The 13,540-nt window shown below is 53.6% G+C and overlaps 1 protein-coding gene across 1 annotated transcript in view; it reads left to right on the forward strand.

Annotated features, from left to right (window-relative positions):
- UNC13A (unc-13 homolog A) overlaps nt 1-13,220 on the forward strand; it is an 88,780-nt gene extending 75,560 nt beyond the window's left edge. Inside the window, exons 40-42 of the mRNA XM_073016812.1 lie at nt 4,469-4,561; nt 6,228-6,387; nt 9,327-13,220. Of these exons, the coding sequence (XP_072872913.1) occupies nt 4,469-4,561; nt 6,228-6,387; nt 9,327-9,627 (554 nt within the window). The 3' untranslated portion in view covers nt 9,628-13,220. The remainder of the gene's footprint in view (nt 1-4,468; nt 4,562-6,227; nt 6,388-9,326) is intronic.
- Nucleotides 13,221-13,540: the final 320 nt, after the last annotated feature.

Here is a 13,540-nt window from a genome sequence, read left to right on the forward strand (position 1 = left end):
TGTCCAGGCTCATCTTGAGCTCCCGGCCTTAAGTGATCCTCCTTCTTGGCCTCCCAAAATGCTGGGATTACAGGTGTGAGCCACTATGCCAGGCTGAGGAGATTATTCTTAGGATTGGAGGAGTTACATTTAGAGCAATTTCTGGCAGATAGTAAGATCTCAGCAATTCCTCACTGTTATTTTTGTTCTTTCGTTCTTTCTTTTTTTTTTTTTTTTTTTTTTTTAGATGGAGTTTTGCTCTTGTTGCCCAGGCTGGAGTGCAATGATGCAATCTTGGCTCAACCTCCACTTCCTGGGTTCAAGCAATTCTCCCGCCTCAGCCTCCCAAGTAGCTGGGATTACAGGCATGCGCCACCACACCCAGCTAATTTTGTATTTTTAGTAGAAACAGGTTTCTCCATGTTGGCCAGGCCGGTCTTGAACTCCTGACCTCAGGTGATCTGCCCACCTCAGCCTCCCAAAGTGCTGGGATTACAGGTGTGAGCCACCACGCCTGGCCATTATTATTGTTCTTATTAATATATTTGATGTCACATTTCCTAGCGTAGAAAACAGTGAACACTTATCAGGCTCTAACGCTGAGCAGGACCTTGCGCCAGGCATTTCTTGAAGAATCTATGTTTGGTTTTGTTGTTGTTATTGTCTGAGACAGAGTCTCACTCTGTCACCCAGGCTGGAATGCAGTGGCGAAATCTCAGCTCACTGCAACCTCCGTCCGCCTCCTGGGTTCAAGCGATTCTTGTGCCTCAGCCTCCTGAGTAGCTGGGACTACAGGCCTGCACCACCATGCCTGGCTAATTTTTGTATTTTTAGTAGAGACAGGGTCTCGCCATGTTGACCAGGCTGGTCTTGAACTCCTGGCCTCAAGTGGTCCGCCCGCCTTGGCCTCGGCCTCCCAAAGTGCTAGGATGACAGGTGTAATCCCAGCACCTGACCAGTTTGTTTTCAATTTGAGGCAGGCACTGTCACCCAGGCTGGAGTGCAATGATGAAATCTCAGCTCACTGCAGCCTCCACCTCCTGGGCTATGTTGCCCAGGCTTGTGTCAAACTCCTGGCCTCAAATGATCCTCCCACCTCGGCCTCCCAAAGTGCTGGGATTATAGGCACGAGCCTCCGTGCCTAGCCTTCTTGGGGAATCTGAAACAGATTTCTTTAACTGCCCCACGAGTGGTCCATCATTCCGCAGACGAGATGCTGAGAGCCAAAGGAGATTCAACCACTTGTCCAAGGAACCTTCACCTGCAGGAGTCCTGGGACTTTGGGAGTGGGGAGTGGGGTTGGAAGAAGCACTGAGAGGCCCAGGACAGACCCTTCCTCACGGAGCCAGCAAAGCATGGGATGGGGGCACCCCGCACTGCCCCCCTCCCCCCTTCTTACTAGCTTTGGCCTTGGTCTGACCCCTCACCCAACCCACCACTGTCCAATTCCCCCCCGGCACCCCAGTCTGGCCCGGATTGAGCTTGCTATGAAGCATCGGCCTGGGGGAGGGCAGGGCGGCTGAGCATGTGACTGGTGGCGGGGGGCGGGGGTGGAATGGGAGCCTGAGGCAACAAGGAAGGCAGCCTGGGGTGGGCAGCAAAGACCGGGGCCACATACCCCAGTCTTGGGGTGATGGGGGTTTCCAGGCCCCTGTGCTTCCCAACCCTCAGTCACTTCCTGTCCAGCGCGAGGTAACCCAATCAGCCTTGGACTGACCCAACTTCCCGCCCTCACCTCTGACTTTCCCCGTCTTCTCCCCATGCATGGGGTGGTCCAGGAGTGGGAAGCTGCCTGGGAGGGGCTGGGGAGGGGCTGGTGGAGGTGCTGGCGGTCACAGGTCCACAGGCCCCACAGGATGCCCTTTTGAGTCACAGAAGGCGGGACTGGGAGAGATTCTTATAGGCTGCCGCATCCATGATCCCCATTGGAACCATGGAGGACACGTGTGACCCCACACAGAAGCCCACCACACCACGATTCAAGCGGACAAGGGAACTTGTTGACTCCAGAACGGAAAAATTAGGGGTTGAGGCCGGGCGCGGTGGCTAACGCCTGTAATCCCAGCACTTTGGGAGGCTGAGTTGGGTGGATCACTTGAAGTCAGGAGTTTGAGACCAGCCTGGCCAACATGGTGAAACCCCATCTCTACTAAAAATATAAAAATTAGCCAGGCGTGTGGGTGGATGCCTGTAATCCCAGCTACTCAGGAGGCTGAGGCAGGAGAATTGCTTTACCTGGGAGGTGGAGGTTGCAATGAGCCAAGATTGCGTCATTGCACTCCAGCCTGGGGACAGTGCAAGACTCCGTCTCAAAAACAAAAAAGAAGGCCGGGTGTGGTGGCTCACGCCTGTAATCCCAGCACTTTGGGAGGCTGAGGCAGGAGGATCACCAGGTCAAGAGATCGAGACCATCCTGGCCAACATGGTGAAACCCCGTCTCTACAAAAAAATACAAAAAACTAGCCGGGCGAGGTGGCGGGTGCCTGTAGTCCCAGCTACTCGGGAGGCTGAGGCAGGAGAACGGCGTAAACCCGGGAGGCGGAGCTTGCAGTGAGCTGAGATCCGGCCACTGCACTCCAGCCTGGGCGGCAGAGCGAGACTCTGTCTCAAAAAAAAAAAAAGGAAGAAAAGAAACTTAAGATTCTGCACTAGAAGGGAAATACGGGTAAGGAAAATAAAATATGCTCCTACTAGCTGTCACATCAGGAGAGATGAGGATTCTGAGCCAGGTGATGCAATGAGGTGACCTGCGGGGCTGGGTCAGAGTTAACAAGGGCAAGAATGGGGTGAGTGGGGAGAGGTAATAGTAACCTACTGGAAAGGGCCACTATTGGAAGGAGTGTTGTAGATCGCAAAAACCACTTTGATTATTTCAGAGTGAGGTGGGAGCCATGGAAGAGTTTGTTTTTGCTTTGTTTTGTTTCCTTTCTTGATACAGTCTTGCTCTGTCACCCAGGCTGAAGTACAGTGGCGGGATCATAGCTCACTGCAGCCTTAACCTACTGGGATTAGGCGATCCTCCTGCTTCAGCCTCCCAAGTAGCTGGGACTACAGGTGCACACATCACCACGCCTGGCTAATTTTCTTTTCTCTCTCTCTTTTTTTTTTTTTTTTGAGACAGGGTCTCTCTCTGTCACCCAGGCTGTAGTGCAGTGGTTCAATCTCAGCTCACTGCAACCTCCGCCTCCCAGGTTCAAGTGATTCTCCTGTCTGAGCTTTCCAAGTAGCTGGGATTACAGGCGTGCACTACCACGCCCGGCTGATTTTTGTATTTTTAGTAGAGACAGGGTTTCACCATGTTGGCCAGCCTGGGCTCGAACTCTTGAACTCAAGTTATCTGCCCAACTCGGCCTCCCAAAATGCTGGGATTACAGGCATGAGCCTCCCAAAGTACTGGGGTTACGGCATGAGCCACCACTGCCCAACCCACGGAAGAGTTTTGAGCAGAGGAGGGACATGATCTGACTTTTAAATTTTATTTATGTATTTATTTTTTAATTTTCTGAAACAGAGTCTCACTCTGTCACCCAGGTTGAAGTGCAGTGGTGCGATCTCATCTCACTGCAGCCTGGACACTTCTGAGCTCAAGTGTCCCTCCCACCTCAGCCACCAGAGTAGCTGGGGCTACAAGCACGCGCCACCATGGCTGCTAATTTTTGTATTTAATGTAGAGGTGGGGTTTTGCCATGTTGCCCAGGCTAGTCTCAAACTCCTGGGCTCAAGGGAGCCTCCTGCCTCACTCTCCCAAAATGCTGGATTACAGCTGTGAGCCACCACGCCCTGCCAACAAGCTCTGACTTAATATGATTTTTCTGGCTGGTATATTGAGAGTCGATGAAAGAATGGAAGGAGGGAGACCAGTAAGGAGGCTAATGCGATAGTCCAGGCATGCGATGCTGGGGGCAGGTGTAGGATACAGGTAAAAGACATATGGATGTATTTTGAAGGTAGAGCTGGCAGGATTTTCCAGTTTATGGGCACCTAGGGAAGAAGTGAAGACAAAGAAGAGAGTCAACGATTGAGGTGCAGGGTTAGTTTGAGGACCCACAGAGGAGAAAATGACAAAAGGGGGTTGGAAGGAGTGACAACTATGTAGGATGAGAATCTGGAGTTGGTGACGTTGTTGCAGCCAAGAGGACAAACAGCCACAGGAGGCCAGGGTGCCAGACGTTGCCAAGATGTAGTGTAACGTGAAGACTGAATTTTGACAACATGGCAGTCAATGGAATAAGAAAAAAGAAAAGAATTGCATTAGGCTCAGAGAGGTTAAGCGATCTACCCAAGATCACACAGCAGGGCAGTAAAAGGCCAGAACCCAGGATTCCTGGCTTCCCAAGAGCACCTCCCATCCCGGCCCCACTCAGTGCCTCCCTATCAGGGCTGATGACCTGGTGCCGCCAGCACGGGTGGGTGGGAGGCCGTCAAGGTCCCTCCTGGTGGGTGGGAAAGAACAGAGCTCATGCTGACCATCCTTCCCTGCCCTGCCCAGGCTTGGGTGTAGAAGACCCTGTGGGTGAAGTCTCCGTCCACGTTGAGCTGTTCACTCATCCAGGAACTGGGGAACACAAGGTCACAGTGAAAGGTGAGTGGTCTGAGGTGGGAGGGACTTGCTAGGTTCTAAAACAGAAATCAAACTCAAACTGGCTTAAGCAATACCCTTTTTTGTTGTTGTTGTTTAATGGTCCATGAAACGGAAACGTCCAGAGGTCACCACCTTCAGGCATGGCTGGATCCAGCAGTGTAAACAGTGTTATAAGACTGAATCCCACTTTCTCCATCTCTCAGCCCTGCTTTCCTTTTCTTGTCTTTTGTTGACTAGAACACAGATTGGGTTGTTTTTGACACGGCTTAAATAAGACAGAATTAGGCCAGGTGTGGTGGCTCAGGCCTGTAATCCCAGCACTTTGAGAGGCCGAAGCTGGCGGATCACTTCAGGCCAGGAGTTCGAGACCAGCCTGGCCAACGTGGTGAAACCCTGTCTCTACTAAAAATTCAAAAAGTAACAGGGTGTGATGGTGTGCGCCTATAATCCCAGCTACTCAGGAGGCTGAGGTGGGAAGATCACTTGAACCCGGGAGGTGGAGGTTGCAGTGAACTGAGATCGCGCCACTGCACTCCAGCCTGGGTGACAGAGTGAGACTCCATGTAAACAAATGAACAAAAATGATAGAATTGGTTTTCCTCTGGGGTAACAGTCTAAAAGCAACCAGCCTCAAGCTGATATGGAGGCTTCGCAGTGCTGGTGATCTGTGCTGCTGCCATCTTTTGTTGCATTTTCATCCCTAATGTGTTGTTGTTGTTTGTTTGTTTTAGAGGCCAGAGTCTCACTCTGTTGCCCCGGTTGGAGTGCTGTGGTGCAATTATAGCACACTACAGCCTCAAACTCCTGGGCTCTAGCAATCCTCCTGCCTCCACTTCCGGAGTCGCTGGGATTGCAGGCATGCAGCATCACACCTGGCTACTTTTTAAATTATATTTTTGTAGACATGGGGTCTCACTCTGGTATCCAGGCTGGTCTCAAACTCCTGGCCTCAAGCAATCCTTCCGCATGGGCCTCCCAAAGTGCTGGGATTGCAGACGTGAGCCACCACACCTGGATTCAAATGTGTTTTTCCTCCACCGTAGGCTCATAAAGAGCTCAGCCCCCACAAGCATTGCAGACTGCGGCTAGAGGAAGGGGAAAGTTTAGGGTTCACTCCCTGCCTTTTAAACTACAGTGGAGAAGTAGTACATGATTTTTTTTCTCTCATCTCATTGGCCAAAACATAGTCATATGACCACACTTAGCTACATGGGAATGCTGGGAAATGTAGTCTTTATTTCAGACATGATTTTTGGCGGGTGCGGGAGTTGTTTTTGTTTTGTTTTTATTTTTATTTTTTTTAGACAGGATCTTGCTTTGTCACACAGGCTGGAGTGCAGTGGCACAATCTCAGCTCACTGCAACCTCCGCTTCCCAGGCTCAAGCAATCCTCCTGCTTTATTTAGCCCCACAAGTATGTGGGACTACAGGCATATGCCACCACACCCAGCTAATTTTTGTATTTTTCGTAGAGACAGGGTTTCACCATGTTGCCCAGGCTGGTCTCAAACTCCTGGACTCAAGCGATCCACCTGCCTCCCGAAGTGCTGGTATTACAAGCGTGAGCCACTGCGCCCAGCCTTGGGGCAGGTTTTGAGAGCCACAAACATTTACTTTTTCCAACTGGGAGAACCTGACCTGTCTTACCCTCTACTTCCCCCAACAGTGGTGGCTGCCAATGACCTCAAGTGGCAGACTTCTGGCATCTTCCGGCCGTTCATCGAGGTCAACATCATTGGGCCCCAGCTCAGCGACAAGAAACGCAAGTTTGCGACCAAATCCAAGAACAATAGCTGGGCTCCCAAGTACAATGAGAGCTTCCAGTTGTGAGTTTGGGATGCTGCGAAGAGCATGGGGGCAAGGGCGGGGGCATCCGCGAGGTGAACCCCAAAGCCAGCTAGGCAGGAGGGATCTGGGATCTGGGCCCGAGAATGGGAGAGGCCACATTCTAGGTGCGGGTGCTGGAAAGGGAGACACCTTAGTAGTGCAGGAATGGCATCAGGGAGGGGACACGAGGATGGAGGTCACCTTTGGGAGCAGGCAGATCCCAGGGGAGGCAATGAGTAGAGTGGAGTAACTTCGTGATGAAGACTTGTGGAGGGGAGGGAAAGTCTGGGCAGGAAGTGCATGGTAGGCAGGGCCATTGCTGGGGCTGGAGACTCTGTCTGGTGAAGGAATGAGGGTGGCAGTGATGAGGCTTATGAGTGGGGGGCCGAGGGACCTGGGGACAGGACCGAGGTCGCATGGGGGTGGGGACTACTGGAGTCCATATTGAGCCTTGTCAGGACCGTCGGGGCAGCCCATCTGGAGGAGTCGGCTCTGGGGACAGGTGTGGAGTGTGGATGGATCCCAGGCATGGGGGTGGGGTCACACTGGATGGAGGTTCTCGGAGTTGGGAGTGGGCCTAGGCTGTGGGTATCAGGAGAGGGTCTAGAGGATGCTGATGATGTGGAGAGCATAAAAAAGTCTGCTCTGGCCAGGTGTGGTGACTCATGCCTGTCATCCCAGCACTCTGGGAGGCTGAGGCAGACAGATCACCTGAGGTCAGGAGTTCAAGACCAGCCTGACCAACATGGTGAAACCCCATCTCTACTAAAAACGCACAAAAAAATTAGCCGGGTGTGGTGGCGCACGCCTGTGATCCCAGCTACTCAGGACGCTGAGGCAGAAGAATCGCTTGAACCCGGGAGGTTGCAGTGAGCCAAGATCGAGCCATTGCACTCCAGCCCGGGCAACAAAAGCGAAATTCCATCTCAAAAAAAAAAAAAGTCTGCTCTGCCCGAGCATGGTGGCACACGCCTGTAATCTCAACACTTTGGGAAGCCAACGTGGGCAGATCACTTGAGGCCAGGAGTTCGAGACCAGCCTGGCCAGCATGGTGAAACTCCATCTCTATTAAAAATATAAAATATTAGCTGGGTGTTGTGGTGGGCGCCTGTAATCCTAGCTACTCGGGAGGCTGAGACAGGAGAATCATTTGAACCCAGGAGGTGGAGGTTGCAATGACCCCAGATGGCGCTATTGCACTCCAGCCTGGGCTACAGAGCGAGACTCAAAAAAAAATTAAAAATACAGAAATTAGCCAGGTGTGGTGGCAGGCGCTGGTAATCCCAGCTACTCCAGAGGGTGAGGAGTATGAGAATCGCTTGAACCCAGGAGACACAGGTTGCAGTGAGCCATGATTGTGCCATGGCACTCCAGCCTGGGCGACAGAGCAAGAAGACTGTCTCAAAAAAAAAAGTCTGTTCACGGGGGTAGATGGTGGTGGTTAGCAGAGGTAAAGTTGGGGTCATGTGGGCTGGATCCTTGGGTCAAGTGTCAACCTTATAGAGCACTGGGGCAGGGCAATGTTGGATGTTCTTGGGGGCAAAAGTGCAGACAAAAGTAGTCCCAGCTACCTGGGAGGCTGGGGCAGGAAGATCACTTGAGCTCAGGAGTTTAAGGCTGTAATGAGCTATGATTGTGCCACTGTACTCCAGCCTGGGTGACCGACATAGCGAGACCCTGTCTTTAAAAAACCAAAAATCTATGGGCCAGGCGCGGTTGCTGACGCTTGTAATCCTAGCACTTTGGGAGGCCAAGGCAGTGGATCACCTGAGGTCAGGAGTTCGAGATCAGCCTGGCCAACATGGTGAGACCCCCATCTCTACTAAAAATACAAAAAATCAGCCGGGTGTGGTGTTGCATGCCTGTAATCCCAGCTACTAGGGAGGCTGAGGCAGAAGAATCGTTTGAACCCGGGAGGCAAAGGTTGCAGTGAGCCGAGATTGTGCCACTGCACTCCAGCCTGGGTGACAGGGGAAGACGCCCGCTCAAAAAATAAATAAATAAAATAAAATAAAATAAATACATAAAAATGCACAGGGGTAACGGTAAATCAGAGCTGGTTAGCTGGTATCATCTAGGGGGGCTGGGAGCTCTTATGGGACAAGATTGAAGCCAGTTCCAGGTCGTGTCAGCACAGGGCGCTTGGTCAGAAGGTTTTGGGGCGATTGGCCGCCTTAGGGAATACTCAGGAGGAGAAGCATGGTCTAGTGGGAGGTCAGATGTCAGCCAGGGTGGGCCGGAGTACTTCAGGGATAGAGGTGCAACCTGGGAGGTGGACAAGAGGGAGCAGCTAGGCGGCGTGGCCCTGTAGGAGGGGCTCTTATCCAGCTGGCTTCAGGGCAGGTCACTGGGACTGCTTAGGAGCAGGAGCACAGGTGAGGGGCATGCGGGCGGTGGTGTCACCCATGGTGAGGCACCAGGGCAGGCTCATGTCTGGAGGGCATCTTGGAAGTAAGAGGGGTGGGCTGGGGGTGTGGGGGGCTGGGGAAAGGGCCACGTCGTGGGTCTAGAGGAGAGCCTGGTTAAAGAGCTTCTGGATGGGACATTAGGGGCGGGGCCGTGCGGGCAGCAGTTCAGCCGGCAGAGGGCACAGGCGCAGGTATCTCAGGGTGGGGCCACGGCCTTGCGGGGCAGTGTCTGAGGAAAGGGTTAGAGGGGCGGGAGCTGGAGTAAAACTATGCGGTCATTTTTCCGTGGGTGGAAAAACGGGACAAACAGGCGTGGGTATGGCCCAGCTCGGGATCAGCTGTTGTGGGCATGGCCAAGCGCAGGGTTGTAGGGCAAGTAACGGGGCAGGGGCAGGGCTAGCGTAGCGTGGGAGGTGACAGGTGTGGGTACCCCAGCGTGGTCCTCCCCGGCGTGGGCGTGGCCAGCAAATGCGGTGGGGGCGGGGCATCACTGTGGGTGTGGCCTCACTCGTTCCCCCCGCCCCCCGCAGTACGCTGAGCGCCGACGCGGGCCCGGAGTGCTACGAGCTGCAGGTGTGCGTCAAGGACTACTGCTTCGCGCGCGAGGACCGCACGGTGGGGCTGGCCGTGCTGCAGCTGCGCGAGCTGGCCCAGCGCGGGAGCGCCGCCTGCTGGCTGCCGCTCGGCCGTCGCATCCACATGGACGACACCGGCCTCACGGTGCTGCGAATCCTCTCGCAGCGAAGCAACGACGAGGTGGCCAAGGAGTTCGTGAAACTCAAGTCGGACACGCGCTCAGCCGAGGAGGGTGGTGCCGCGCCTGCGCCTTAGCGCGGGGCGGGCGGCCGAGCGGCACTGCGCCTGCGCGGAGGGCGCTGGGCGGGGAGGGGCTTGCGCCTCGGTGGGACCTCCCCAGGGGCGGGGCTCGGGGGACTACACGCAGAGGGTGGGCTGCGCCTACGCCCTTGAGTGAGCTCTCCCTTTTGGAGAATTAGGAAGGGAGGATGCCCCGCCCTCTAGGGAGGCCACGCCCAAGGGCGCGATGAAGGAAGAAGCCACATCCCCAACTTGAGGCCACGCCCCCAGCATCTAGGGGGCATTTTGAGCTGGGATGGGGGAAACCTCATCCCCATGGATGAGGCCACATCCCGGGGCTCCGGTACCGGAAGGCACAGCCTCCTGTCCCCTGGAAAAGCCATAAGACGGGACCCAGACCCCTGGGACCCCAGACCAATTGCCAAGTATGGAAATCTCAGCTCCCTCAAGGGGGGGCCCTGGGCAAGGGATAGAGCTCCCTGGAGGGCCCCTCTAGGTGACCTGGGGACTGGAGGGACCAGGATTCTGGTTGGAGGGCCCCGGAATACCGGAGTTCCTTTAGATGTTTGTGCAAAAAATAAATGGGGGGATGGGGGAGGATGGGATTTCAAAAGCACATGCGCCCTTGGGCGCCCAAACCCTGGGGGCTGAGGGGACGGCTCTGGGGCACCCACGCTGCCCCTACTTCCCTTTGGGAGTTTGCCTCTCCCTCTCCCCCAACAAACCCAGTCCTCATATCATAGATTTCAACACACCCATTTGACAGATGGCAAAACTGAGGCTCAAAGAGCTGCTTGAGACTTGGCCGAGGTTCCAGGTGCCATACCCTCTATTCCTCTCCCTTAGGCCTGTGTGCCCCATGAAAGGGTGGGCTGAGATCGGGATGACCTGACACAGCTCCCTATTGCTGCTAATTCCCCCTCGGGGGCCTCCTCCAAGGGGTGGGAGTTCCAGGCCAAGACCCCTACTTTGCCTTTCCTTCTCTGGCTGCCAAGCAAGACCCCTGCCCTCAGCCCTTTCTCCTGGCACTCCATGGGGGATGCCATGAGGGCCTCCCACCACAAAAGAGAGAATTTGGGATCCCCTGGTCCCAGGTTTCTCCACCCCTTCTTCCTTTCCCAGAATTTTCCAAATAGGAAAGAACAGAAGGAGACCAGAAACTCTAGGGGTGGGGGGAGAGAGAGAGAGAGAGAGAGAGAGAGAAACCCAAACACAGTGAGAGCTTAGTCTCCAAGATCCTATTTATTGATTCAAACACCCAAGCCACAGGATACCTCAGATGGCCCTCTAGCCTGCTGGAAGCTCTTCCTCCAGTAAGCAAAGTTGCAGTGACTTGGCTGCAGTTAACCTCGTGCATACAGGACCTTAGGGGAAAGTTCAGTGTGGACCATGTTTGCTCTGGGATCTGCTTTTTCTCGTGCATGTATGGCATGCCTTTTTCTGCTGGATTGAGAAGGACAAGATTTTGCTGTGCTAGGGAGAAATGAAAATGGGGTGAGGTGAGTAGCTGGGTTCCTGGAGGATGGAACATCAGATGGGGAGGCTTTCTGAGGTGAAGAATGAGAGGGAACCACTTACTAGAGAGAAAAGAGCTCCAGGCCTGGGAACAGCATGTGCGAAGGCCAGGAGAGGAGAACTGTTGAAACAAGGAGAAAGGTGGCACAGCTGGAGCTGAGCCAGCAAGGGGGATCATGAGGAGCCTTGGGGTTGGGGAGATCTGCAGAAGCATCAGACCAGGCAGGACCTTGTACGCTGTCCTGAGGAGTTTCACTTTTATTCTAAGACAGTCAGGGAGCTCCAGGAGATGTTTAAGCTGGGGAGAGATTGGATTCCAGCCTGCGAAAGCTGTTTTGTGAAGACTAAAACCAGTGAGGAGGGGTGGGGCTGCTTTGGGGACACTGAAATGGATTATTGGAAAGATTCTGAAGGCTGTATTGAAAAGACACCTATAACTGTGGACATGGCTATAATCCCAGCATTTTGGAGAGGCCAAGGCTGGTGGATCACTTAAGGTCAGGAGTTTGAGACCAGCCTGGCCAACATGGTGAAACCCCGTCTCTGCTAAAAATACAAAAATTAGCTGGGTGCGGTGGTGCACACCTGTAGTCCCAGCTACACAGGAGACTGAGGTGGGAGAATTGCTTGAACCCTGGAGGCAGAGGTTGCAGTGAGCCAAGATCACACCACTGCACTCCAGCCTGGGTAACAGACCGATACTCCGTTCCCTCCCCTCTACCCCCCGCAAAAAAAAAAAAAAAAATCTTGCGCTTAGATGAGCTCCATGGCTGCTGAGTACAGTTGTCCCAGTTGCACACTGCCCAAGGGTTTGGCATCGCTAAGAAGGCCACGTGCAAATCCTAGACATTGAGCGTTGTATGTTGATGACCTTGGTGTCCCAACATGTGAATGGCCCAAGTGTCTGGAAGAAGTGGCGCCACTTCCTAATTTGCTTGAAGGTGTTGCGTGTCCCCTAAATTCAGACAGATGCAGGTAACTGGAGGTTCTGAACCAAAGGTTAAAATGCAAATCCTCATAAAGGATTGGGAAGCTGTAGCCAGAGATAAGCTTATGTGACTGTTATATGGGCTGAGGAGCAGATGTGAATTTCAGACCATGCCATGCCTGAGGGTGGGGGTCGGGTGGATGGATGATTCAGAGTTGTAACCCGTAGAGCCCAAAGGGGAAGTGATCTGTGACCTGTGGTGAGGGTGAGGAAGATTTTTGGATGGCTGAAAATAAATGGGGAAGTTGAGCTGCCTGAGATAGCCAGGATATTTCCCAAAAGATTCCTCAGGAGTCTTTCTGGTCAAGACCTCTGTGTGTGTGTGTGTGTTTAGGGTTCCCCAAGAATGGCTCAGGCATGTGAAGGAAACAAGCTTCAGGCAATATTTGTTGAATGAGTTTTCCTGACTCCCAGGCTAGAACTGTTTTTGCAATTTCCACCCTCTTTTCTTTCCCTCCCAGAGAACTCCTATTCATCCTTTGAAACCCATCATGAAAACCCCTCTTGGAGAAAACCCTCCTTCCTTCCCCTCAGGACTTTCCCAGCCTCCATCCCTCCTCCAGTCCAGCCTGATGCCATGGGACTGGGGTTTCTCTGTTCAGCTCTGTTTCTCCCAGACTGGGGTCTGAGGCCTCTCAGGACCCCCAACTTTACCTAGCACAGGTTGGGCACAGGTGGGTGGCAGGGAGTCTGTGCCTAGTGGAATTATGTGTTGGGGCAGGGTCACTGCAAGAATACACATCCGCATGCGTGTCTGTCCATGTCTGTCCATACCAACCTTCCCCTTCCACACGGACCTGGGCACATAGGAGGTGTCTGAGCCCGACACATGGGACAGAGAGTGGACACGGCTGAGACTCGGACAGAGACAAGACAAAGAGTCCAGGCGGCTGAAAGCCTTTTGAAATCAGGAAGTTCCTGTATTGGCAGAACAAAGCCCAGAGAGGAGCAGGGCTTTCCCCAACGCCACCCAGCAAGTGGCCACAGAGCCCAGCCTTGGATGACACCTCCAGGGTTCTGAACGCTGGACCTCGCTTTATGCAAGGAGCTGGCCGCAGATTTCTATGAATCAGGGAAACAACACAAGAAGGTTGGCCTGTGGCAGGGCAGGGATTAAAGGGGTGACATTGAGGGATGCCTCAGAGTCAAAGTCCCCTGACCAAGAGGAATAGAGAAGAGTAGAAAACAGAGACAGAGGGTGAGCTCACACCCTGATGAGAACGGAGAGAGACATAGAGGTGGAAATATACAGAGAAAGAGAAATGCAGAGACCAGGGCAGGGGGTGTTGGGGGAAGTAAAGAGGGTGTCCCGAAGAAAGAAGGCTCTGTCCATTGTCACCAGTCTGTCCTCGAATGATTTGCATAAAATGAGGAGGTGCCTGTCCACGCCCCCAATTCCTCTCTCAGGCGCCAGAGCCTGAGACC

This window comes from Chlorocebus sabaeus, chromosome 6 (genome assembly GCF_047675955.1).
Source record: "Chlorocebus sabaeus isolate Y175 chromosome 6, mChlSab1.0.hap1, whole genome shotgun sequence".
Classification (NCBI taxonomy): domain Eukaryota; kingdom Metazoa; phylum Chordata; class Mammalia; order Primates; family Cercopithecidae; genus Chlorocebus; species Chlorocebus sabaeus.